Below are 27,520 nucleotides of genomic sequence, written 5' to 3' on the forward strand. Positions count from 1 at the left end.
TATATACAATTAATGTATAAGCTTCATGACAATGAGGCTGCAGCAACTGGGGAGATGCCAGCCATGGTACTGGCCACTCCCTCCCAGGCGGGGCCATCATAGGCTCCACTGGCCAGAGGACACCCGCCAAGGTCATCAAGGCCAACAAGACAGCAGAGTCAGCAGCTGTCTCCAATGCCGGTGCCAGTGAGGGGGGAGCACCTAGACGCAGCTCCCATAAACATAAGTTTAAAGCACCTTAAGCACAAGAAGTACGGGTCATGAGTGATCTTTTGTTCTCCCAATTTTTTTTTCTTTTTTTAATGGTGTGACCAGCAATACCTGATATTGTTCTTTTCAATGATCTGTGAGCTCCAACATTAAATTACATTTGCTTTTGTGTTATTGGCCTGAGTATGCTTCCTTTGTTTTGTAGGTGCAGGGTAGGCCAGTATGGAATGCTGGACATGGGTGGCTCGATACTTTATCGCACCGGCACTGAGCGTATCTTGGGGGCAAAGGAAAGGGTCATTTTTGCGATCCAGGATGGTGGTGGTAGCCCTGGCATGAGGTGGTAGCTCTTATTTGGCAGCCTAGCTGGAGGAGCGTTGGATCAAGGCGTCCCTGGTGTCCCTGTCTCCCTGGAGGTTACAGAAGTCTGCCTCCACGTCCTCAGCATTCTCCTCACCGTCCTCTGGATTCATCCTCTGTGCCCTGTGCAGCTGCGTCAACATCCTCTTCCTCCAGTGGGTTCCCCCCTTAACAGTGCCAGATTGTGGAGATAGCCACATGTAACCAGTATCAGTGACACCCGCTCTGGGGGGTATTGCAGTGCGCCCCCAGAACGATCCAGGCACCGGAAGCCCATTTTCAGAAGACCTATGGTTCTCTCTACCACCGCCTTGTGGAGGCATGGCTCCTATTATAACGCTGTTCTGCCTCTGTTCTTGGGTGGTGTTCATGGAGTGGAAGTCCTTCCTGTTGACAAAGGCACCCGGCTCACCCGCTGGCGCCTTGATGGCCACATGTGTGCAGTCGATGGCACCCTGGACACGGTGGAACCCAGCAATCACTACAAAGCCTCTGGCTCACTCAGCCTGGCTGTCTCGTTGGTATGGAAATGAATGAAAGTCAATCCCCACCTGGGACAGAACAGAGCTTCTGTCACCAACTTGACACAACCGTGGACAGCTGATTGGGACACTCCACACAGATCCCCCACTCACCCCTGGAAAGAGCCGGAGGCATAGAAGTTGAGGGCGACTGTGACCTTCAGGCCCACTGGCATGGGGTGTCCACCCACAGAGTTGGAGGTGATCTCAGGCCCAACCACTTGACAGATGGAGGTGATGGTCTCCCTTGAAAGGCGGAGCCTCCTTCGGTATTGCACCTCGGACATATTGAGGTAGCTGCATCGCCGCCTGTAAACCCTGGCAGCAGGATAGAGGCATCTTTGGTGGCCCCTTCCACCTTGGCCTACCTGCTGGCCCTGCACCCCTTGTGCCTGCACCTCTCCTCCCACAGGACCCTCCCCTGGAAGCCGCATAGGGACACCTGGCCTCCTCTCCCTTCTGCCCCTCTCTTCCTAGGGCGGAGTCGGCGCTGAGGGAGGGAGGGCGGAGTCGGCGCTGAGGAGGGAGGGCGGAGTCGGCGCTGAGGAGGGAGGGCGGAGTCGGTGCTGAGGGAGGGAGGGCGGAGTCGGCGCTGAGGTGGGAGGGCGGAGTCGGCGCTGAGGGAGGGGGGGCGGAGTCGGCGCTGAGGGGGGGCGGAGTCGGCGCTGAGGGAGGGGGGGCGGAGTCGGCGCTGAGGGAGGGAGGTCGGAGTCGGCGCTGAGGGAGGGGGCGGAGTCGGCGCTGAGGGAGGGAGGGCGGAGTCGGCGCTGAGGAGGGAGGGCGGAGTCGGCGCTGAGGGAGGGGGGGCGGAGTCGGCGCTGAGGGAGGGGGGGCGGAGTCGGCGCTGAGGGAGGGGGGGCGGAGTCGGCGCTGAGGGAGGGAGGGCGGAGTCGGCGCTGAGGGAGGGGGGGCGGAGTCGGGCCTGTTGCTGTGTGTCCGATGCGGGTTCGGAGCTGATGCGGGAGGCGCCGCGATGCCGGGAGCCGTGTTCTTCGGCTGCACTTTCATCGCCTTCGGGCCCGCGCTCTCCCTCTTCCTCTTCACCATCGCCCGGGAACCGCTGCGGGTTATTCTCCTGATCGGAGGGTGAGGGCGCGGCCTCGGGACTGCAGGCAGCGGGAGGGGCTGAGGAGAGATCAGGGCCCGGCCGGAGACCCCAGACCCCTTTCCCCGCTCCCCATCCCCCCCTCCTCCCTCCCTCTCCCCATCCCCCCCTCCTCCCTCCCTCTCCCCATCCCCCCCTCCTCCCTCCCTCTCCCCATCCCCCCCTCCTCCCTCCCTCTCCCCATCCCCCCCTCCTCCCTCCCTCTCCCCATCCCCCCCTCCTCCCTCCCTCTCCCCATCCCCCCCTCCTCCCTCCCTCTCCCCATCCCCCCCTCCTCCCTCCCTCTCCCCATCCCCCCCTCCTCCCTCCCTCTCCCCATCCCCCCCTCCTCCCTCCCTCTCCCCATCCCCCCCCTCTCCCCATCCCCCCCTCCTCCCTCTCCCCATCCCCCCCTCCTCCCTCTCCCCATCCCCCCCTCCTCCCTCTCCCCATCCCCCCTCCTCCCTCTCCCCATCCCCCCTCCTCCCTCCCTCTCCCCATCCCCCCTCCTCCTTCCCTCTCCCCATCCCCCCCTCCTCCCTCCCTCACCCCATCCCCCCCTCCTCCCTCCCTCTCCCCATCCCCCCCTCCTCCCTCCCTCTCCCCATTCCCCCCTCCTCCCTCCCTCTCCCCATTCCCCCCTCCCTCTCCCCATCCCCCCTCCTCCCTCTCCCATCCCTCCTGTCCCATCCCCCCCTCTACCCATCCCCTCCCCATCCCCCCTCCCTATCCCCCCCTCCCCATCCCCCCTCCTCCCCATCCTCATCCCCCCTCTCCCTATCCCCCCCATCCCCATCCCCCCTCTCCCTATCCCCCCCATCCCCCCTCTCCCCATCCCCCCCATTCCCACCTCCTCCCCAACCCCCCTCTCCCCCTGAGACAGTGGTTAACCAATGCACAAAACAGTGTGGGGAAGTATGTCTGATCCAGGGTAACGGTGGAAGGGGGGGGAATCTGGTATCTGTGTGCAGTGCAGTCATCTTTAGGAGGTGATGGGACATCATTCCCTGTGTAGCTTGTTTTTGGGCTCAGTGTCTCAGCCTGAGTTGTACATATAGAATCTGTAGTTTCAAAGCTTGTATTCTTTCAGACAGACCCTAATTGCAAAGGGGAAATGAAACTGGGGAAACTCCCAGTTCCTAAGGAAACCAAGACTCAAACAGATTGGAAACCAAAAGCCTCAGGGGGGACTGAAACTGTATAAAAAGGACACAGAGCTGTTGGAGCTCAGGTCATGAGTTTGGTGGTTCGGTATAGGGCAGGCTGAAGAAGACAGAGGCTAGATTCAGAAGCTGAGAATAAGCAAATGCACAGCTGCTGCAGCAGTTTCTGTTACTTTGAAGATAACGTTGGTGGATCTACACCATCCAGACCATCGTAAGCAGAGTTGAGGAGGTGCTGCAGACATGTTCTATTTTTGGTGAGGACCGTACCCGTGGGACTGAGGCTGGTTGTGCACTTTTGGTGGCTGGCGGTCAGGCTGAATCCTAGAAGAGGAGCTGAAATTCTTCCCGAGGGAGAAAGAGTTTTGAAGGACTTTGTGACAGATTGTTGACCCATATGCCGAGCGGACTGCTGAGCCCATTCGCGAGATCTGTCGGCAGTTACAGAAGAAATGCAGTGAACCGCACAGACCACTCTACATTACCTTCATAGATCTCACCAAGGCCTTCGAACTGATCAGCTGAGACAAACTGTGGAAAATATGGGCTGTCCACCCCGGACTCCTGGGCATCATTTCCTCTTTCCACGCGAACACGCGCAGTTCCATCAGTTACAATGCAGCAACATCAGACGCTTTCAAGATCAGCAGCAGGGTAAAGCAGGGCTATGTCCTGGTGCCAACTCTCTTTGGCATATTCTTCTCCATGCTGCCATTGTACATTTTTGATGACGAGGGTGCCTACTTGCAGTCTAGAGCTGATGGCAAGCTGTTCAACTTGGCAAGACCGAAGCGTGTGAAGTCCTAGCCTGTGAGTTCATGTTCGCTGATAACAGCGGCTGGGTTGGGCGAGCTCAATGGATTATGGCCGCGTCCCCAAAGACATGCTCAGTGACAATCTTGTATTGCAGACAGGTCATCCACGTCTGCGATACGGGGATCTCTGCAAGTGAGACTTCAGGGTTAAAGCATGGGGGAAGCCCTCGCTGCTGACCAGAGTGCCTGCAGAAAGCTGTCAGGAAGGGTGTGGAAAAAGCAGAGGACAAAAGAAATGACCAGATGGCAGAAAGGAGAGCCCGCTTGGAGTCGTATTCAACTCGAAACGTTCACTCTGTTTCTCTCTCCACAGATGCTGCCAGACCTGCTGAGTATTTCCAGCATTTTCTGTTTTTATTTCAGATTTCCAGCATCTGCAGTATTTTGCATTATGTAGTACCTTTAAAGTAGTAGGTGCCCCAAGGTCCTTTAAAGGCTAAAATGGCCAAAGATGAGATGTTAGGACGGGTTCCTAGAAGCTATACCATAAAGCATGGCTTTGCGGAGGGTCTGAAAGGTGGGGGAGAGAGTCAGGGAATTTCAGAGCTTTGGGCCCAGACAGCTAAAGGCACGGGCACCAATGGGGGAGCAAATTAGGTGGGAGGTGCACAGGAGGCTAGGATAGGTGGAACGCAAACCTCTGGGATGTTTGTGTGGCTAGAGAAGATTGTAGGGAGGAGGCCATGAAGGGATTTGAAAATGAGGGTGAACATTTTCAATGGGAAGCATTGGGGAACTGCTGCGTGTCGATGTAGGTCAGCAAACGCAGGGGTGATGGGTGAGGGACTGAACATCCAAACGTGTTTCTACCTGAGGGATACTCAACTAAGCAGCACATGAAAAAACATGTTGGTTTTACGTGAACAGCAATCAGTTGGATCTGAAGTGTTGAATGTAACACTGTGGGATTGATATATGAATCTGTTTAATCCTCAGGGCCTTCTTCTGGTTGGTGTCCCTGCTGCTGTCGTCAGTTGTGTGGGTTGTTGCTGTGCAACTAAGTGACAAGAACAATGCGATAATGCAGAAGGGGCTTCTCATCTTTGGCGTCATTTTCTCAGTGCTGCTTCAAGAGCTCATTCGATTTGGTTACTATAAGCTATTAAAGTAAGAAAAGATCAGCTCACGTTGTTCAAAACAAAATACGCGATTTAACTTCTAAAAGCCTAGGTTAATTTCGCTGTCTAAAGTAGCATTTGACGAGTCCAGTTGGCAAATGACTGGAATGTTCCCGGGTAAAGGTGTTTAACAGCTTTAGCCTCACGTGATTGTATCAGTATAAGTAAACACCTTGTGCAGGATGCGTATTTATTGCCTACGAACCTTACCTCCTGTTGTCACAGGTTTTGCTTTGCTGTTCACATTGTAAATTGTCAACTTTCGTGATGTAGTAGCAGGTTCAGAAAACTGGGTGGCTCTATGGAGCGACTTTCTGAAGCCTACAATCTCTCTTCTGGGACCATTCTGTGTATAACCTACCCCCAGCCCCTCCAAGCCCATGGGTACGATAGCGTGCTAGTTATGTTACGTGCCTGGTGACCCAACGGCCCGGACTAATGATCTGGAAACGAGTGTTCAAATCCCACCACACTAGCTAGGGGAATTTAAATTCGATTAATTAAGTAAATCTGGAATAAAGAGCTAGCATTAGTGATGTGCCCATAAAATTACTGGCTTGTTGTCCATTAATACCCTTTAGGGAAGAAATTGTGCTGCGCCTACCCGCTCTGGCCTATATCCGACCCCAGACTCAATGGTTGACTGGTAACTGCCCTCTGAAATGGCTTAGCAAGCTACTGAGTTGTATCAAACCGCTACGCATGAAGTGGTTGAAGAATGTGGCTCGCCACAACCACCTCCTGCCAGGTATTGGTGATGCACAGTATACGCTATGCCCACATCCTGAGAATGAATACAAATCCCCTCCCCCCACCATGTATTCAACAACCGACTGCGGGGAAAATACCATGGGCGGAATTTTTCCCTCGGTGTGCGGATGCGCGCCCGACACGCTCGAGCGTAAAATAGCACGTGATGACGTTGGGTGAGTGTCCCGACGTCATTGTGTGGTGTTTCACTCGGCGGGCAGGTGCGGGTGCAGGACCATTAATTAAGAGGCCAGTAAAAAGCCAGTTGACGTTGACAGGCGGGTATTGACTTTCTTTCATTTCCGTACGGACGAGGCCAGCCAGGCTGAACGAGCCCGAGGTTTTGCAGCCATTGCTGGGTTCCCCCGCATCCCAGGATGCAATCGACTGCACACATGTGGCCATCAAGGCGCCAGCGGGTCAGCCGGGTGCCTTCGTCAACAGGAAGGGCTTCCACTCCATGAACGTGCAGATAGCGTGTGACCATAGGATGCATATTCTGTAAGTCTGTGTAGTGTACCCTGGCAGCTCCCCTGATGCGTACCTCCTGAGACACTCCCAGGTGCCGAGGCTCTTCAGTGCTCCAGCCCAACTGGATGGATGGCTGCTGGGTGCCAAGGGCTATCCTTTGAAAAGGTGGCTTATAATGCCTCTTCACCACCCAAGGAGAGAGGCAGAGCAGCGTTATAACAGGAGCCATGCCTCCAGAGGGACAGTGATAGAGAAGACTATATAGATCTTCTGAAGGCTCACTTCCGATGCCTGGACCGTTCAGGGGGAGCACTACAATACCCCCCCCCGAGCAGGTTTCACTGATGGTGGTTGCATGCTGCGCTCCCCACAGCCTGGCACAGGCAAGGGGGGACCCACTGGAGGGAGAGGATGTTGACGCAGCTCCACAGGCCACAGATAATGAATCCAATAGTGAGTCAAAAGAGGAGCACGGTGAGGAGAACGCTGAGGGCGTGGAGGCAGACCTCTGTAACCTCCAGGCAGACAGGAACACCTTGATCCAACGCTCCTCTAGCTAGGCTGCTAGATCTGCTACCACCACATGCCAGGGCTGCTGCCTCCATCCCAGATGCCTGAAATGACCCTTTCCTTTGACCCCAAAATCCACTCAGTGCCTGTGGAATAAAGTTTCGAGCCATCCAAATCCAACATTACATACTGGCGTACCCTGCACCACATCAAATAAAAAAGGTGAGGCATGCTCAGGCCATTACGACAAAAGAAAATTTATCTTGTTGACAGTCAAAACAAATGAACAGAACCTTCTCTGGCCTTCAACCCCAGACCAGTTAAACTAAACAAACCATTGCACAACCAATCCCTCTTGTGCTCATGGTGCCTTAAACTTACGTTCTCAACTGCTACATCTGGGTGCCCCCCTCGCTGGCACCAGCATTGGAGACAGCCGGCTGACTCTGCTGTCCTATTGGCTTTGATGACCTCTGGCCAGTGGAGCCTTGAGGGAGGGAGCGGCCAGTTCTACGACTGGCATCTCCTCAGTCGCCGCAGCCTCATCAGATGCCACAGTCACTGGTAGAGGGGTGGAGAAGCTGCTGCTGTCATCCAGAGCACCTTGAGAGAAACCCACAGAGACAACAGGCAGCTCATGTGCCAATGTGAGGCTACTCTGGACCTTCCTGCTCACCATTGATGGACGGGCACCTAGCTGGGTGCCTCATCCATCTCCCACATGGGCACTGACCACCTGAGGTCAGTACCTGTGCGAGGGCTTGCAGGTCTGAGCGCAACCCAGGAGCCCCTGATTTTGTTCCTGGAGCTTCCTCTCCATGAGAATCACCACTCACTCAATGAAGGAGGCAGTGCGCTCGGCCATGAGGGTCAACACGGCGCTGATGCTCCGCATGGACTTCTCCATAACGGAAACCATGACACGCATATGCTCATGGATCTCCGCCAGATCATCCCGTACATCTCGCTGGGCATCCTGCATCTGCCGCCTAATGGAAGACTCCGGAGGCTCACCAGCTGACTTCAACTGAGCATCGTCCTGGTCTCCAGCAGTCCTCTGACTGCGCGCTGGGCACACTCTGCCTCCTCCTGCACCTCAAGCAAGTGTGAAGTACCTTCACCACTGTGCACCTACATTCGAAGATGTAACGCACACCGAGGCGCTGGTATCTGCGCTGGTTCAGAGAGCGGGTGTGGCGCATCTGAAGCCTGGTGGTCCTCTGGCGTCAGGGGTGGGTCTTCGGGGTCCTATGATTGGGTGTGTGATGGCAAACCTAAAGAAGAACAACGACGTGTCATTAGTTTAAGCCATCACACTGTCTCTGCATGCCAGGGACCCTGAGGCTTCCAGCAATGATGAGACTACACAAGAATGTTTGTACCATCCCAAACTCTCACCTCAGTGCACTGCACTCTTACCGTTGTCTGACACTCCAGCCTCTCTGCAGCTGGTTGACCGAGGTGCGTGATGCTCTCCAACTCAAGGGTGTCCTGCTCATATCTGGTTAGGGTTAGGGGGTGGCTCCGCCTGTCCACAACCTTTCAATGCTGTTATGGGCCGTCTCCTCCTGAAAGGACAGAGGAGCATTGATTAGTCCACTCGTTACCTGCAGCGCCATTGCAGCCTGGCCAACCCCACCTGAGGAGCACCTTGCAGGACACATCCGAGTCGTGGCCCTCGAGGCACAAGGCACTCAGGCCAAGCAGCCAGGGCTCACCCCCTTGGCCAGCTCCGGCGTCATTGACAGTTGGCGCTCAGACCCTAGCACCCCTGAGCTCCACGGCATGATGGCCACACCTTAACACTTCAACACATGATCCACGCCAACACGGTACTCACCCTTCCTGAGTGCAGCAGGTCATTAAGCCTCTTGCAGCACTGGACCCAGGTGCCCCACACCACATCGTGGCTGCTGACCAGCACTGCCACCTCCTCCCAAACTCTTTTTGTCGGGTGCGGTGGCCTCCTCCTTCCATCCCTGGGGATAAGGGTGTCCATCCTGGCAGCCGTCACCTCCAGGAGCAGCCGACAGGCCCCCACCCACCCCTTCCCGACCATTGGGGAAGCCGCCGTTCACACTCGGGCCTCAATTGGCACGCCAGCGTGAAAATGCGGCCGGGGGCAGATGGCAGGGGTGGCTCCCCAGCCCGCCAACCACCTCCGCCTGCCGACCTCCAAACCCTGGCCCATAGGCAGTTTAATTAACGAGGTCAAACTTTGAACTATTTCAGTTTTTAACCAGTGGAGAGACCGGAGTTTCTGGTGTTTGACATATCTCTTCCACTGTAGCTAGGTTACCATCTCCAGCTATGCATCTGGAATCAGTCACTGAATTCCCCACTCAAGCCTTCACATAAAATACAAAGTTAAATCTAAAACACGCGACGACTATTTCAACAATTGGAAACTCTCTTCAGGTGGGTTCCTGCAGTTGTGTGCGCCTGTGATCGTTGCCATTATGTTTAGTACTGCCCGCTTGCAAAAGGATCAAGAACGAGAGGGCGCAGATCTAAAGTGATTTGCAAAAGGAAGCAAACGTGATGTGAGAAAAAAGCATTTTCACGCGATGAGTGTTCGGGTCTGGAATGAACTGCCTGTAAGTGCGGTGGAGGCAGGTTCAGTCGAGGCATTCAAGAGGACGTTAGATAATTATTTGAATAGAAGCAATGTGCAGGAATATGGGGAAAAGGCAGGGCAATGGCACCAAGTCATAATGCTCCTTTGGAGAGCCAGTGCAGACACGATGGGCCAAAGGTGTCCTCGTGTGCAGTTAAAATTCTGCGATATTGCCACGCTTGGAAATATCCATTCCTTTACGGGGCAAGGACAGTCATAGAAGCTCAGCACAGAGGAGGCCATTCAGCCCATCAAGCCTGTGTCGCCTCATTGATAGAGCAAAGCTAATTCCAGTCTTTCCTCTTTACCCTTGCACTATATCCGCTTTTTTCTCCCTGTCACTGTCCACCTCCTGAAGGCGAGGTAAAGTTCCTAAGATAGCAGTGCCAGTGCCTCACCCATGTGACCATTGTTCCTATTGATGACTTGTGTTGGCAAACTATTCAACCGTGGAAGGCATCGCATCCCAGCCTGGTAATGTTTTGGAATCGGGGGCTAGTTGTCCTGGCTCAGGTCAGCTAATTCAGAATTGAGCCAGGATTTTCCAGTCTGTACAGCTTAATAACACAGCAATGGTCGTATTCAATAAGACCTCAATTTAATGGATTCTGGACTTTTTTTTGTTAAAACATTGTATTTGAAAAAAATTCCAAATTTATACAGTTGATGCATGACCTCATGTTAAACATAATTAAGTTTATTATCTAGTTCTAATCTTGATGTTTACCATCTAACAATTGTGGACATCTCTGGGTAATTTTTGGATTCTTCTGCTGAAACTTTTAGGAAGGCAAATGAAGGGTTACTGGCAATAACTCGAGAGGAGATCATGCCTATTTCTGTTCAACAGCTGGCTTATGGTAAGGTTCTGTAATGGAAATCAACCTATTATCAGCTCATTTGCTGCTGAAACCTTCATTCACATCGTTGTTACCTCTAGACTTGATTCCTGAAAGCCCTCCCATCTTCTGCCCTCCATAAACCCATCACTCCTGTGCTCGCTAACTTACATTGGCTCCTGGCCTGACACTGCTTTGATTTTAAAATTCTCACCCTCATTTTCAAATACACACCCCACGCCCGCCCCACCACCAGCACCCCAGTCTCTGTAATTTTCTCAAGCCATATAACCTTCTGAACTCTCTGCACTCCTCACCTTTTGCACATTCCCGGTTTAATCACTTCATCTCTGGTGGATGTGCCATCAGTTGTCTGGGTCCTAAGGTCTGGAATTCCTTCCCTAAACCTCTCCCCCACTCTACCTCTTTCTTCCTTTAAGACGCACCTTAAAACCAACCTCTTTCGATCATCTCTTTTCGTGACCCGGTGTCAAGTTTTGTTTGATAACTCTCCAATGAAGTGCCTTGTGAGATTTTACCATATTAAAGGCACTATGTAAACGCAAGTTCTTTTTATTTATTAATGGCTTCGCTGGCTAGGCCAGCGTTTATTCCCCATCCCTTGAGAAGGAGGTGATGGCGTAGTGGTATTGCCAGTGGCCTAGTAGTCCAGAGGCCCAGGGTAATGCTCTGGGTTGGAATCCCACAACAGCAGATGGTGAAATTTGTACTCCATTAAAAAAATGTTGGTGTTACCAATGTGTACAATCACGGAATAAAAAAACAAGGATATAATGTTGAACTTATACAAGACCTTAGTTACTGTTGGGGGGAACTGTCTACTGTTTGTTGCAGCTCTTTATATGGTGGATGTCAAGGCATAGGTCCAAGAGCTTAATCCAACACTTACCTGAACACCAGAGATGAATAATCCAACCTGAATCGCCAACAAGATTAGTAACCCAGCATATCACATCATCATAGGAACAAGAGAAAGCCATTTATCCATTTGAGCTTTTTCCTCATTCAGTGAAATCATAGCTGGGACCAAACTCTATATACAGTAACCGTCTTTGTCCCATATCCCTTAATACCTTTGGTTAACAAAAATCATATTAATATATAAAGCCAACAATTGGCTTAGCATCAATTCCTGTTTGCGGAAGGGAGTTCCAAACTATCGAGCCCCTTCTGTCAGAACAGGGTCTGGTTTCAAGGAACAAAATAATTTCTCTAACTGACAAAGATCATGACTAAATTATCCAGTGCTGTAAAACAAAAAAAATTGCACCATGCTTCTTGCTTGGTTCAGTGAAATTTAGCCAGTCGGGTGTGTCGCTTTTACAGTAAGTGTGCCATATCTATAAGTCTTAGATGTTGTGCTGGAAAGTTTGAGTCTCTAATCAATTGGTGGTGATGCCTCTCCATGATATCATCACATTAGAATGCGATTTGGTCTTTGATATGTGGCTCTTTGTTGCCCTCCTCTTCCTGACTTCTATGGATTTCACAGATACTCGGTAACCCTCCCCAAGTGATCATTCTCCATGTATGAGGCTTGGTGGCCAAGAATTGCCAGACCGTGCAACTGGAGATAGTCTCAGCCGAGACCCACCCTGCCTTCCCACAACACTATCCATGCGTGGAACTTTCCAGCAGGCACCAGGAATTGGTACCCCAGTTTGGGCACACGGGGATCAATTATTATTGCCCTGTCATTGGCGGAAACCAGCACAAATTGGGGGACTTCCTCGTCTATGATTGGTTGACGTGGTTGAGAAGCATGTAGGCCCCAGCAGTAAAGGAGAGTCCTGTTTGTGGCGTGACTGACCACCTGCACCAACCTTTGCAGTAGGATCCTACTTCCTTTTAAATAAGGGTTTGTGTTTTTTGCACAGTTTCAGGGCTGGGATTTGGTATAATGAGCGGAGCCTTCTCGGTTGTAAATATCCTCGCGGATTCCCTGGGCCCAGGCACAGTCGGCATTCACGGGGATTCATCGCATTATTTCCTTCTGTCAGGTAGGTGCATTCAGATCTGGTCAAGAATGGCAGGTCTATTGACCATTGCCTGAGGAAGGAGGGGGATGGGCTTCTCATCAGAAGTGTGGCGAGGAGGTTATTTGGGGGGCAGTTTCAACACAGCAAGACTGGAATCGGACAGTCCTGAAAGCTTAGCAGCTGATAACTTGAGCTCATGGACCTGCAACAGGTACGGAATGTGAGCGGAATGGCAATTTTGGTAGAAAGGACATGAAAACAAAGATTCATCAGGATGATCCCCCTGATGGGAAGCCATGGTTATGAGGAAAGACGTGATATCCAGAACAGCTCCCACTGGGGCAGGGAAGGCCAAAAGGAGTCTTTTTAAATGAAGGATTTTGATGGGATGAAATGGGAAAGACTAGCTCCAGCAGAGGGATTGGTGACAAGAGGAGGTCATCAATTTAAAATTCTCACCATGTGAAGAGTGGGATAAACAGAAACCTCCTTATGCAGAGGGTTAGAAGAGCCTCTCAAGCCTATTCCGCCAACCAATTAGACCGTGGCTGGTGGTTGAGGAAGAGACCGTAGAGAGACCTCTTTTAATGGAAAATATGATAAATATTTGAAGTAGAGGAGGACATGGAGCTATAGTCAGAGAGTAGAGCAGTGTGGTTAGTTTTGAAAATTCTGTTTCAAAGAACAGGCACAAACACAATGGACCAAATGGCTCCCCCACCCTCACCCCCAGCCCCACCCCCACCCATCCTCTGTGTTGAAAGCTTCTATGGCTCTCTATAATCTAGGCTGACATTTCAGTGCAGCACAGTACTTGAAGTGCTGAATTGTTGGAGATGAATTTCAGAGAGGACCCAGAGCTAATCCTTTTTTGCTGATATGGGTCAGGTGAATGTCAAAGGTGCCTTGACGTTATTCAAAGAGGGGGTGGGGACAAAAGCAAAGGCAGGTTAACTGGTCAGACAACTCATTGCTATTTCTGGGACTTTACTTGGATGTAAATTGTTTGCACTTCAAAAGTAATTCATTGGCTACAAAACACATTGGAATGTCCTAAACAAATGACCAACTGCTATACAAAAGCTAATTCTTCGTCATTTACATCAGAATAGCTCTGGCATCCAGGTGTGTGTGTGTTCTCAGCACTGCATGTGCAAAGCAGACTTCCTTGTACGAAAAGCACCTTTTTATATTGGAAAATGGGCTGAAGTTCACAGCCTTGTAATCTTGGGTTGTGTTTATTTGTGCTGCAACACTAGGGGGAGCACTCCCTGCACTTGGACAGATAGTCTTAAATTTGTACAGAAAACTGGTTCGACCTCAACTGGAGTATTGCATCCAGTTCTGGGCAGCACTTTAGTAAAGGTGTGAAAGCAATAGAGAGAGTGCAGAAAAGATTCTGGAGAATGGTTCCAGGGATGAGAACCTTCAGTTACGTAAATAGATTGGAGAAGCTACAACTCAACTTTCCCTTCTCGAAGGAAAACAAAAAAGATTTGATAGAGTTATTCAGAATCATGGGTCTGGACAGAGTAGATAGAGAGAAACCTTTCCCATTGGTGGGAGGATCAAGATACAGAAGGCACTGCTGTAAGGTAATTGGCAAAAAAAATGCCAATGGATACAGGAGGAGAAACTTTCATGCAGCAAGTGGTTAAGATCTAAATGCGTTGCCTGAGTGTGGTGGGGACAGGTACACTCGAGGCATTCAAGAGGGATTAAAAGGAAGAATGTGCAAGGTTACGGGGAGAAGGTGGCGGAGTGACACTAAGTGAATGGCTCATTCGGAGTGCTAGAGCAGACACAGTGAGCTAAATGGCTTCCTCCTGTGCTGTAACCATTCTGTGATAGTGTTGGTCACAGTAAGTCAGTATGGGACTTTATCATGTGTAATTAGGCAGACAGCCTAAGAGGAGGTGTCAGCTGTGGCTCAGTTCATAGCACCCTCGCCTCTGAATCAGAGGGTTGTGGGTTCACGTCCCACTCCCGGAAACCAAGAACTGTGATCGTACTCGAAAGAGTTGCAATCTGTGACTGTTGATAAAAATATATAGACAGCCTAAGTTTTGAGGTGCAAACTGAAACCTGGTGTTAGGGAGTAAATTAAAACAATCATGTTAGGATTAACTATTCCCAAGATATTCTGTTCATTTGTTAGTCATTGTTATTAAAGTTCTTACCAGAAATACGCTGGGGTATTGCTGTTTTAATAGGACTTTCTGCAGATGCTATCAAAAAAGACTTTGAGAAGCATCAAAACATCTGGGCATTTTCTGTTTTTGCACCATCTGAGCTAGCCGAGAATTGCCTCCTCAAAGCCTTTCCAACTTGCTTCAGCATCCTGTTACTTAAACCTGCAATCACTATTTCCATTTTTGTGTATCGGCGATGCATTGCAAATTGAACAAGTTCATTCCCCCGGTATTGAAGGAGAGATCTGAAATGGGATTTGACGCCCCACAGCCACGCACGCGCCTCCGATGCTCCTGTTGCAGAACGGAAAGGCATCAGTCAGTTATGCACATGACGAGTGCCGGGGGCAGTTGCACATGCGCACTCGGCCCACACTGCAGCTGCTGGCGCGTTCACAGCCGATCCTGACGCCTTTCCGTTCGATGGCAGGAGCATCAGTGGCGCGTGCACAGGAAACTCCCGTGATCAGCAATACGATAGTGACCAGGAAATGTGTTTTTAGGGATGTTGGTTGAGGGGTAAATATTGGACACTGGGGACAGTTCCCCAGCTCCTCTTTGACAGGACCTTAGTTTCAACTTCTCAGCTGAGAGATGGCATCTCGGTACTGGACAGGGAGTGTCAGCCTAGTTGATGTGCTCAAATTTTTGGAGTGAGGCTTCAACCCAGAATCTTCTGGCTCAGGAAAGCGTCCTAGCAACTTGACCCATGGCTAATTCCTTGGCTACGACAGGCTGACACACTTCTACTATGTCTTTCAAATGTACAGTGCTATTGTTGAGTACTTCAGCTTATCCCTGCCAAACATGTGGGCGTCCTCAATGGCTTGCTAGGCCACTTCACAGCGAAGTTAAGAGTGAGTGAACCCCGTTTTTTGTGAGAACTGGAGGCGCGTATAGGCCAGACCGTGTAAGAGCGGCAGTCTTCCTTCCCTTAAAGACGTGACTGAACTGGCTTTTCCCAATAATCCGGCAGCTTGGTGGTCACTGCTACTGATATCAGTGTGTTCCAGTCTTGTGCAGCTGAATTCAATTCTTAACATGGCCCGATGGGATTTGAAACACTCACTCTTTGGGTTATTAGTCCAGTAACATAATCAGGTCTATTGAAAATGCCCAAAATTCAATCCTGTGCTCCATGAATCTTTGCCCCACTATCCCACTTGACACACCTTTTTGGGTTAAAAGTCAAAAAGGTCCTGGTGTTTCGTCCATATTTGTAATTTAAAGAGTACAAGTCCCTAATGGGAAACCAACTAAGATGAACCTGTCTTCCATTAAACTGAAGCCCCACCTGCTTTCGGGTGGACCTAAAAGATCCCATGGCATTATTTGAAGTAGAGCAGAGGCTTCCTCCCCAATGTCCTGGCCAATATATACTCCTCAAACAACATTTCTGAAAAACAGGTTATCTGGTCGTTACCACATTTCTGTTTGAGGGAGCTCGCTATGTGCAAATCGGTTGTGACTTTCCTACATTACGTCGGTGACTACACTTCAAACATACCTCGTGGGCTGCAAAGTGCTTTGGGACGTCCTGAGGTGGTGAAAGACGCTTTATAAAATACAGATCTGCCTTTATTTGTAGCGTTTATGACACTGGCCATCATCCTGCTGCACGTGTTCTGGGGAATAGTCTCTTTTGATGCCTGTGAGAAGAGCAAGTGGTGGGCGTTGGCTGCAGTTGTACTGAGCCACCTCGTGGTATCCAGCGTGGTAAGTGTTGATGTCTGTGGTTAATTTAGCTCAGGTAACTCTGACTCTAGTGAGATAAAATCACCCGAGAGAGAGCCTTACAAACATGTATTTGCAGCTTGTAGGTTAGTGGTTTGCAGTGCTCAGCTTTGAATGTATATTTTAAATAGAGATAATTTGCCACGGTTTAAAATAGGAAATCATATGGGATTTTATTTTCCCTCAATTTCCTGTTGTTCCTTCACAGTCATTGATACTATGCCAAATTGTGCTCTTGTGCTGTTTGAACATGGGGTGCATCACATCTGGAACCAATCTTGCCCTCAACCAATTACATGCATTAGGGGTGGGAATTGTATAATGTTTTGCTGCAAGGAGTGGCTGAGGCAGAGGAAATGACCTCTTTTTTGAAGAAAAATTGGATTTGATTGGAGCATAAACCAGTTGCTATGATGGGACTCATGATTATTCCCCTGTCGCCCAGCAGCCTGCCCATCCCACACCCCGCCCGCAACATGCTTTGTGTTTGAAGCAGAGGAAGATAGAGGGCTAGAGAGAGAGAGAGAGCAGAGCAGTGGGATTAAATTTTGATTGGTCTAGCAAGGAGCCAATACAGACACAATGAGCTGAATGGCCTGTGCAAATACTTCGACCATTCTAATTTTTTTGAGGTTGACTGTCTTCTGCAATGAGTTTTGCTCATATCAATTTTTTTTTACTGAATTTTAATTTGTAATTTTTCACATTACTAAAATGGAGGTTTGCATAATGAAGTGCGGTTGATTAAGAATTTAATCCCATTTGGGCTGAATCCAAAGCTGGATGGTAAAATTCAGTAACCTGTGTATTCCAAATGCTTCAATGCTTTTGAAGGGAAACGAGGGATCTCCTGGGCTTCTTGGCGTGCTGTTGCTTCAAGAATGGTCCTTTCTTTCAATCCGTATTGTGCTTTTTTTCCTCTCTCAATACAGACGTTTGTGAATCCTCAGTATGAAGGGAGCCTGATCCCAGTATACATCATCACGCTGACCATGGGCATCTGGGCATTTTTCACTGCAGGTGGCTCAGTGCGGAACCTCAAACTTTGTGTCACGTGCAGGGATAAAGATTTTCTTTTGGCCAACCAGCGACCCAGATAACAGTTTTGGTGAGCTGGATGCTCTTCCAAACCAACATGACTATGCATGGTGAAGAGGAATAGTCTTAGAGTACAAAACCATGTTTCTTCTCCCTTGCCTTCTTGCTAAGCATAAAGGTGTTTTTTTTTCTTATTTTAAAAGAAAAAGCACTCAAGTAATTGCTGTAATTTAAACCTTAACTCAGGGCAGTCTGTAGATTCAGTATAAATCATACCTGTTGAGAATTCGAATTGCCTTCAACCAACGTAATGAGCTTGACTGATTGGACAGCCCGATGGATTGATGTAAGTGCTGCTCATTTCTCAGTGGCTTTGTGCAGTGGTTACATGAACCATATGTGAAACGATAGCAATAAGAATCCATTTGATCAGGTCTGCAGTAGGTAAACTAACATACACAGCTCCTTGCTGAACAGATTTGTAGCTCTTTATTGAAGCAGACCACCTCCCTTGTTTGTAGGGTTCCTAACTCTGCAGGATTTTTCCAGGACACTGGAGTGCTCGTGCAATCCTGTGTTTGGAAGGCTTAGGCTAGATGTTGTGCTGTTTCCATTTTATTTTCGTTTCTTAATTGTAAAAATGTTGGGGATAGGAGAGAAAATCTGTTTCACTTATAGTCGAGGTTGATCCAATAAGGCTGCAAAGGGTCTGTTGTCCCCTTTCTAATTGGTCGTTGGAAGGCGGTGTGTCTGGAGGATGGACCAATGGCGATAGTGTGGGGGCCGGCAAGTCATGTGATAATTTCCAGGAATACACCCAACCAGAGTTGGCAACCCTGCTTGTTTGTGCAATTTTCTTAACTGCTGTATAAGTACTTCTGGGGGGGGGGAGAAAAATGACTTGCACATTTAATTCTTCACAAACACCAATGCTAAGCTTTAAAAATATTGATTTTATTAATGTTGATGAGCTAATCATGTAAAACTTGAATCTCAGCTGATGAATTTCTGTGAAGTTTATTTTGCCTAAACAGCCACTTTGTTTGGCTCATCATGTCCTAGATCTTATTTAACATGCTGTTAGCAATCCATTTTTTTAACCGTCTGCTAGAAACCTGTCTTGCTGTGTGTTAATGATGCGTAATTTAGTAACAAGTACAATGTGCTCAATAAACCTCAGTTGTCTTAAGACTAAACTAATTTTACTACATACTTGTCACTGACTTTTTTTAACCTTAGTTTGGTTGTAGAGTTTAGGGAAATTAAACCTGAACTGGCTAATGAACTTCCTGAATTAGAAAATCCCCGGCAATGAGGATTTTGCAGTTTACAAAGAAATTCTTGCTGGTAAGTAACTGCAAATGCTCTTAAACTGAACAGTTCTTAACAACTGGAGACTTTGCAGTAATTTATCAGGTTAGTCCTGTAGTAGTTTGACTTTCAACAAACTGACTGCATGCTTAAGTAGTGAACTCAGTTATTGTTAAGTGCCCTGGTAATTTAAGATGGTTATTATTAATATTAATCTTGATAGCCATTAAAATATTAATTATTTCAATAGTGACAGAGATGTTGAGCTTATCCACATTTAACTGTTCTGATTTTTTTTTCTCTTCTCTGTGGCGTTTCTTGCCTTTAGCCAGGTTTCCCTGGTAGGGCTCTCAGCACCTTGTCATTTGCCAAGAGTTGCTTACGCATATTGGAGCCCTACCATCCTCTGCTGCATCAAGTGCTGGACAATGTCGGGCAGTGGTTCGGTGGGTGGCACTCTCACCTCTTGAGTTAGAAGATCATGGGTTCAAATCCCATTCCAGAGACCTCTGCATAAAATCTAGGTTGAAACTTCAGTGCAGTACTGAGGGAGTGCTGCACTGTTGGAGGTGCCGACTTTCAGATGAGACGGTAAACTGCGGCAGGGTGACCCCACTGTCCCTTTTGCTTTTACAGAATCTCCCGGTAATTTTACTCATTGTCTCACATCGCTTAATATTCCTTTCTGGGAATATAGTTGTCCTGTATTTCTAAAGTTATTTGTGCAGCCGTCAGCCACAAAGTGGCGTTGGATTAGAGCCCCGGAGAAGATTGCATGGCCGCCATCTCTACACGGAGCAATGTGTGGCCGCCATCTTTATGGGGGAGGGGGGGGGGGGGCTGCAGTATGCAGCAAAGAGCATGTGAAGCTGGATGAGAGGGGCTTCTGTGAGCCTTCTGTCAACGGTGACAGCTTGACTGAAAGCAAGGTAAGAATGTAAAGTAATAAGTTTTACAAACAACTTTTCATATTTCTAAGATATATTATGGTATATTATGAGAAGCAATGCTGTGGAACCTTGCTAAGGCCCCCTCCCCTGCCCTCCCTGCTCTCATAGTCACCAGCACCCACCTCGGTCATTAGCTTCCCCTGTTCCCATGCTAAGCACCCCTCCTCCCTGTTACAATCACCTTGTCCCCAAGTCCACCTTGCCCACATCAACCTCCCCCCTGCTCTCAGTCACCAGCACTTTGCAATCTCACCATCCCCCACCCGCACCAGCACCAGCACCGTTCAAAGTCTCCCTTATTTTATTTCATGAGAGTTGGTCACCCTGAACTGAGGCCCTCAAGTAGATGTAAACATAAGAACATAGGAACGCGGAACTAGAAGCAGGAGTAGGCCATTCGGCTGTTCGAGTCTGCTCCACCATTCAATAAGATCATGGCTAATCTGATTGTGGTCTCGACTCGGTTTTCCTGTCTGCCTGCTGCCAAACCCCACCCTCCCGCATAACCCTTGACTCCCTTATCAAAAACCTACTCAGCTTAGCCTTGAATAAACATAATGACCCAGCCTCCACTGCTCTCTGGGGAAGAGAATTTGGAGATTAATGACCTTATCGGAGAAAAAAATCCTTATCTCTTTTAAAAGGGAGTCCTCTTATCCTTAAACTGTGCCCACCCCTAGCTCTAGTCTTCCCCACAAGAGCAAACATCCTCCCGGTATCCGCCCTGTCAAGTCCCCTCAGGATCTTTATATGTTTCAATAAGATTACCCCTCGTTCTTCTAAACTCCATGGGGTATAAGCCCAACCTGTTCAACTCTTCTTCATAAGATAAGCCCTCCATCACAGGAATAAGTCAAGTAAACCTTCACTGAACTGCTTCTACCACAATTATATCATTTTGCAAATGAGCCGAAAACTGTACACAGTACTTCAGATGTGGTTTCACCAAGGCGCTATATAGTTGCAGTAAAACTTCCCTACTTTTATATTCCATTCCTCTTGCAATAAACGCCAACATTCCATTTGCCTTCCTAATCGCTTGCTATACCTGCATACTAAATTTTTGTGCTTCATGTACCAGAACACCCAGATCCTTCTGCACCACTGAGTTCTGCAACTGCCTCCATTTAAATAGTATACTGCTTTTCTATTCTTCCTGCCAAAGTGAAGAAGTTCACATTATCCTCCATCTGCCAAATTTTTGCACACTCACTTTGCCTGCCTATATCCCTTTGTAGACTCTTTGCCTTCTCTTGACAACTTACTTTCCTACCTATCTTGCTGTCGTTTGATCCCTCTGTCCAAGTCATTGAGATGGATTGTAAATAGTTGAGGCCCAGGTGTTAAGTTGCTGAATATCTTTCTTAACAAAGGAGGAAGATAGAACCAGTCTGTCTTCAACACAGGTTTATTCACAAAGCCCTATAAAATACCCATGCAGACGACTACTCCCTGCCACACAGCCTGTCACCCCCACAGGTTCTTATATATGTGCCCTAACCTTCCCCCAATTAGTATCAGTTGCTCTTAATCACAACTAGAGCATGCACTCAATTGTCACCACATAAGCAACTTTAACACCCAGCACTGATCATTGTAGCTCTCCACTAGTTTGCCAACCTGAAAAAGATCCGTTTATCCCAACTTTCTGCTTCCTGTTAGCAAACCAATCCTTTATCCTGGCTAATATGTTACCCCTACATCATGAGCTCTTATTTTGTGTAGTAACCTTTGATGTGGCACCTTATCAAATGCCTTTTGGAAATCAAAGTACACCACATCCACATCTTTATCGACCTTGCTCGCTAATTCCTCAAAGAACTCTAAGTTAGTTAAACACAATTTCCTTTTCACAAAACCATGTTGACTCTGCCTGATTCCATTATGATTTTCTAAGTATCCTGCTATAACCTCCTTAATAATGAATTCTAGCAATTTCCTGTGACAGATGTTAGGCTAATTGGCCTATAGCTTTTTGCTTTCTGTCTTTCTCCTTTCTTGAGTAAAGGTGTTATGTTAGCTATTTTCCAATCCACTGAGACCCTTCCAGAATCTAAGGAATTTTGGAAGATTATAGCCAATGCGTCTAATATCCCCGCAGCCACTTCTTTTAAGACCCTAGAATGCAGGCCATCAGGTCCAAGAGACTTGTCAGCCTTTAGGTCTAAAAGTTTTCCCAGTACCTTTTCCCTGGTGACGGTAATTGTTTTACGTTCCTCCTCCTTTGATAAAACACCCCAAACCACTATCTCGAAGTACATCAGGGAGATCCTCCTGTGTGTCCTGGTCAATATTTACGCCTCATTAAAACAGATTATTTGTTCTTTATCACATTGCTATCAGTTGGAACTTGCTGTGTGAAAATTGGCTTCTGTGTCTCCTGCATTACAACAGTGGCTACAATTCATTGATTGAAGCCTATACTTTGCTGGACTAAAGACTTTCATCTTCGAATAGGTGTTGACTTTACAAAAAAAAAATGATTTTGGCAATTACTTTGTTTGGGGAGGGAGAATAGCCAATGATGTGCTCCAGTGTGATTGTGTGATATTTTTACAATGTGTTACTGTAGTCCCCTGAAGGTAGCACTTCCTTCTGGATTTATAAGTGATGATGCCCTTCTAAGTTTGCCCGCTGCACCTGAATGTATTCCAACTCATATGATCCTCTATGCTTCTGCCACTGGTCACCCAGCATTTTCATCTTCACTGCTCCTAACCTTTTCATGGCCGATTGGAAAACAAGCAGGCTCTTCCATTATCTGATATAACTCTGTTAAAACAGCCTTTCTCCCCCATCCTCAATACATTTATAACTAGAAAATTGGGGTGGGGAAGCATGCCATTTTTTTAAAAACCTGCCCCAATGATTTTTCTCCCAGTTGCTCACAGCAGTGAGATTAATCTTCAGTTGCTGGAGTTGTGGCAACCCTAACTATCAGATTGAGGTGTGATCCAGCTCGGGTATTTAAAATGATAAAGGAGATTCAAAATGGTTTCCTCTGCTAGAGAATCAGAGCAAGGGGACACAATCTTAAAATTAGGGCTGGGCCATTCAGCGGTGATGTCAAGAAGCATTTTTTCACTCGAAGGGTAGTGGAGATCTGGAACTCTCTTTCCTCCCTCCCCCCCAAAAAGATTCTGGATCAGTTATAATTTTCAAGGCAGACTGAGAGATTTTTGTCAAGGGACATAGATCAAAAACAGACTTGAGGTACAGATCAGCCATGATCCAATAGAATAGCGAAACAGATGCAAGGGTTTGAATGGACTGCTTCTAATAGTGTTTCTAGTTCATCACCCAAATGGCTGTCCTTTGTGTCTGAGCCAAGACAGTGAGTGGGTGTTGTCAGCTTAACTGCAGAGGCTACTGTAATTGTAGGAGCAACATGTATAAAATCCCAGCACTAACATTAGAACAGTTCACGTATAAGCACGTCCCAATACAAAAACGAGGGGTTGAAACAAACGACAGAAACTAGTAACTGGATTGCCTTCAGACAGAACCACAGAATGATGCAGCATAGAAGAAGTCCATTCAGCTCATCATGTCTGTGCCGACTGTCCGAATGAGCATTCCACCTAGTGCCATTCTCCTGCCTTCTTCCTGTAACCCAGTACATGCTTCCTTTTCAGATAATCCAATTCACTCATGAATGCCCTGATTGAACCTGCCTCAACCACACACTCAGGCAACACATTCCAGACCCTAACCGCTCGCTGCGTGAAAAGGTTTCTCCTCCTGTCTCCATCGCTTCTTTTGCCAATTACCTTAAATCTGTGTCCACACATTCACGATCCCCCCCAGACCACTCATAGAAGTGTACAGCACAGAAGGAGGCCATTCGGCCCATCGTGTTCATGCCGGTCAACAAAGGTCTGACTACATTAATCCCATTTTCCAGCGCTTGGCCCATTGCCCTGGAGGCTATGGCAATGCAAGTGAATATCTAAATACTTAAATGTTATGAGAGTTTCTGAGTCGGCCACCCTTTCAGGCAGAGAGTTCCAGACTCCCACCATCGTCTGGGTGAAAAAAATTCTCCTCAACTCCCCTCTTAGCCTTCTGCCTCTTACCTTAACTCTATGCCCCCTGGTTATCGACCCCTCTAGTAATAGAACAAGTGCCTTCCTATCCACCCTATCTATGCCACTCATAATCTTATATACCTCTATCAGGTCCCCTCTCAACCTTCCAAGCAAAACAACCCCAGCCTATCCAATCTTTCCTCGTAGCTCAGACCCTCCAGCCCAAGCAGCATCCTGGTAAATCTCTGCGCCCTCTCCAGTGCAATCACATCCTTCCTATAATATGGTGACCAGAACCGCACGCAGTACTCGACCAGACCTCCATTCCCCAAGTAGCCCCCCGACCCATCCTAACCCCTTCGCCACCACCCCGCATGTACAGCTCCCAACTAAGGTAAGTAAAAAGGAGCAGAGTGGCACTCCGATTGTGATTGCCACTCCATAGAAGATCTAGCCCATAGTGTCTGCTGTGGCTCAGTGGGTAGCACACCACCTACTGATTTGAGACCCACGTCAGAGACTTGAGCACAAAATCCAGGCTGACACTCCATTGCAATACTGAGGGAGTGCGACACTATTGGAGGAGCCATGTTTTGGATGAAATATTAATCCAAGGCCTTATTTGCCACCCCACCCCACCCCACACTGACATGGAAGTAAATGATTCCATAACACTATTTTGAAAAAGAGGTGAGTTCTAGCCAATATTAAAGACAGATTTAGCTTGTCGGTGTCATACTGTTTGTGGAACCTTCCTGTGTCCTAATTTTCTGCTGTATTTAGGAGGAATTAAGCTGGAGGAAGCCACATGGCCCCTTGGGCCTCTTCTATCATTCAGTAAGATCATGGCTTCAACTCCACTTTCCTGCCTTCTTTAGATAACCCTTGACTTACTCGAGATCAAAAATCTAACTCAGCCTTAAACACGTTCAGTGACTCAACCTCCACTACTCCTTGGAATAGCGAATTCCAGCAATTAACAACCCTCAGAGAAGAATTTCCTCCTCATTTTTCCATCTTAAATAGAAGACCCATTAACTCTGAAACTGTGCCCCCACAAGGGGAAACATTCTTTCAGCATCTACCCTGTCAAGCCCCTTTAGAATCTTACACGTTTCAATAAGATCACCGCTCGTTCTAAACTCCAGGTATTGGCTCAACGGTTTGTCATGAGACAACGCCGTCATCCCAGGAATCAGTCTAGTGAACCTTCTCTGAACAGCTCCAATACAAGTATATCTCTCCTTAAGGAGACCAAAGCTATACAAATTACTGTAGGTGTAGTCTCACCATTGCCCTGTACGGTTGTAGCAAGATGTCCCTACTTTTATGTTCCGTCCCCCTTGTAATAAAGACCAACATTCTGTTTGCCTTCCTAATTACTTGCTGTACCCGCATGCTAACTTTATGACTGGTGTACATGGACAGCCAGATCCCTCTGTACCACGGTATTCCGTAATTTCTATTTCAATCATATTCTGCTTTTCTATTCTTCCTATCAAAGTGAATAACCTCATATCCCCACATTATATTCTATCTGCCAATTTTTTGCCCACCTGCTTAACCTATCTATATCCCTTTACAGACTGTTTTATGTTTCCCCACACCTTTTTTTTCGTCACCAGAAAATTTGGCTACAACTTGGTCCCTTCATTGAAGTCATTAATATAGATGGTAAATAGTTGAGGCCCCAGCACTGATCCCTGTGGCATCCCATTAGTCACAGTTTGCCAACCTGAAAATGACCCATTTATCCCAACTTTATTTCCTGTTAGATAGCCGATCCTCTATCTGTACTAATATATTACGCCCCAATACCATGAGCTCCTGTCTTTTATAGGAACGATGGAAGGAGGCTCTCAAGTGGAGCATAAACACAGGATTGGCCTGGTTCTGTGCCATATATCCAATGTGATCTAACGTAAAACTTAATTTCACTTTGTCAACATCAGCTTTTCTCTCTTGTGTGTTTATCTACCTTCACCTTAAAAACTCCAAAACTCATTGGCGTGTTTAAAAGAATAAAATAAAATTATGAACGTCTCCAAGATGTAAAGAAGGTAGTGTGGTCAAAAGATGCCAAGGAGTCTGGTCAGGTACAAAGACAAATAAGACATAAAAAGCATTGTTTTTTTTATAAATTAAACGTACACAATACACAGCAAAACAAAGACGAGCACTGGGAACAGTTGAAGAAACTCAAGCTGCTAAAAGATTAATGGAAATGATGTTTCTGGAGAACTGCAATAGTATTGGGAAAAGGTTTCTCCAAATCAGAAGACTATCAAAGATTGATTGGACCATCGGACGATGCTGAGGGCCAGGTCCCATTCTGAAGTGACAGGAAAATGGAATAAAGATTTTGCGTCTGTTTTCATTCTTAAAGATGTTGCTCAATTGAATGAAATAAGCGGTGCTGTCAACAGTAATGTCAATATTAAAATAGACAAGGATATCACCTTAGAACGATGAATCTTAAAATGGATCAGGATGCCTATCCAGTTGATTTCCATCTGAGGGTCCTTAAGGAGTGGGACAGTTCTTGTGCAAGCCCTGTGCCTTTGTTTTTAAAGGCTCACGGAGGTGGGGGGACTGTTCCCTTAGACTAAGAGGAGAATAAGGTAGTCAGGAGACTGGGGATTTGGCCAGTAGGAGTGGTGAATGGGAGGGAGGGGGAGGTGCAATTGTCAGCACAATTGTGGGGTGGGTTTTGCAGTGCATGCAGTGAGTCAGACAGCAGTTGATGGGCTGGAACGAAAGAGGCAGGAAAATCTTCATGCTAAGGTGGACATTTACAAAGCACGTGAGACACTGAGCCAGACACCGGATTAATAAATAAATGCCACAAAGGCTCAATTTCCTCTGGGCTTCAGCCCGAACTCCATTGAGAGACCGACAGATTCCACTGGGACAGGGTTGTGTTGAGTCTGCCATATTCTAAGGAGCTAAACCACCCCCAACCCCATCTGCCCTTTTCAAGACAAGTCATTAAGTTTGCCAACCCTGCAGGATTGATCTGGAGTTTCCAGGGATTGAAGATTAATCTTCAAGACACTGCTGCGAGCAAACATCCAGGAGAAAAATCAGCTTAGAAACTTTAGAATGCAAGAAGAAAAATTGTCATTAAAACATAACATTTGGATATTCTTCAGTGAAGGTCTAGGGTGTATACAAAATGACACCAGGCTGCTAAATGTTGCCTCTATATTTTCAGGCATCTGTACTAACCACCTCTCTAAACTATTTCCAGAATATATTTGATTCAGCTTGAGGCTCATGCTTGTGAAAGCACATCTTCTTTACTGGTTGCCGGTTTGTAGATAACCCCTCTGTTTTCAGTTGTTTTATCAGCTCTGCAGAAACAAGAGAAGTTGGAGGGGAGGGGGTTAAAAAAAAATACATCCCCATGAGCAACAAACATTAACCGATGGTTAAGGCCTAAATTTATCAACCTGATCCCGCGATTTGCACTCGTTTCCCGAAAATCCTTAACCAAAGCAAAAGGCAAACTATAGAGGATGGTTGAGAGGGTTTTTTTTTGTGTGAAAGATGGCCATCATTCAAAGAACGAAGAGTGATCTATCCTTAATACACTGCACGAGCTGGACTTAAGGATCATCAATTCAAAGAGGAGAGAGGATCCTGGCTACAAAACTTCAACATGCAGCCAAAACCGATCTGCCATTGGTATTGGAGGGATGGTGACGTAGTGATATTGTAGTAATCCAGAGTACTAGTAATAGTACTCTGTAGTGTAATAGCGTAGTAAACCAGAGACCCAGGTGAATGCTCTGGGGATACAGGTTCAA

General features: G+C 47.7%; 2 protein-coding genes across 2 annotated transcripts in view; one reads left to right on the forward strand and one right to left on the reverse strand.

Moving 5' to 3' along the window:
* The first annotated feature begins 1,911 nt into the window (after positions 1-1,911).
* On the forward strand, positions 1,912-18,309 carry LOC144670090 (gamma-secretase subunit Aph-1b-like). The gene is made up of 6 exons (XM_078532497.1): positions 1,912-2,177; positions 5,090-5,260; positions 10,406-10,479; positions 12,357-12,479; positions 16,239-16,366; positions 17,317-18,309. The coding sequence occupies exons 1-6, from the start codon at positions 2,065-2,067 to the stop codon at positions 17,482-17,484; spliced, it is 777 nt and encodes a 258-aa protein (XP_078388623.1). The 5' UTR covers positions 1,912-2,064; the 3' UTR covers positions 17,485-18,309.
* A 7,518-nt stretch (positions 18,310-25,827) lies between these two features.
* ca12 (carbonic anhydrase XII) overlaps positions 25,828-27,520 on the reverse strand; it is a 70,769-nt gene continuing 69,076 nt past the window's right edge. Inside the window, exon 11 of the mRNA XM_078532498.1 lies at positions 25,828-27,064. Coding sequence (XP_078388624.1) covers positions 26,986-27,064 — 79 coding nt within the window. The 3' untranslated portion in view covers positions 25,828-26,985. The remainder of the gene's footprint in view (positions 27,065-27,520) is intronic.

This window comes from Cetorhinus maximus, chromosome 30 (assembly GCF_964194155.1).
Source record: "Cetorhinus maximus chromosome 30, sCetMax3.hap1.1, whole genome shotgun sequence".
NCBI lineage: Eukaryota > Metazoa > Chordata > Chondrichthyes > Lamniformes > Cetorhinidae > Cetorhinus > Cetorhinus maximus.

Bases quoted from the DNA above. Each gene is read 5' to 3' on its own strand.
- LOC144670090 (XM_078532497.1), top strand. From the start codon at position 2,065: ATGCCGGGAGCCGTGTTCTTCGGCTGCACTTTCATCGCCTTCGGGCCC. The intron at 2,178-5,089 runs GTGAGGGCGCGG...TTTAATCCTCAG, and splicing joins GTTATTCTCCTGATCGGAGG to GGCCTTCTTCTGGTTGGTGT. The intron at 10,480-12,356 runs GTAAGGTTCTGT...TTTTTTGCACAG, and splicing joins TGTTCAACAGCTGGCTTATG to TTTCAGGGCTGGGATTTGGT.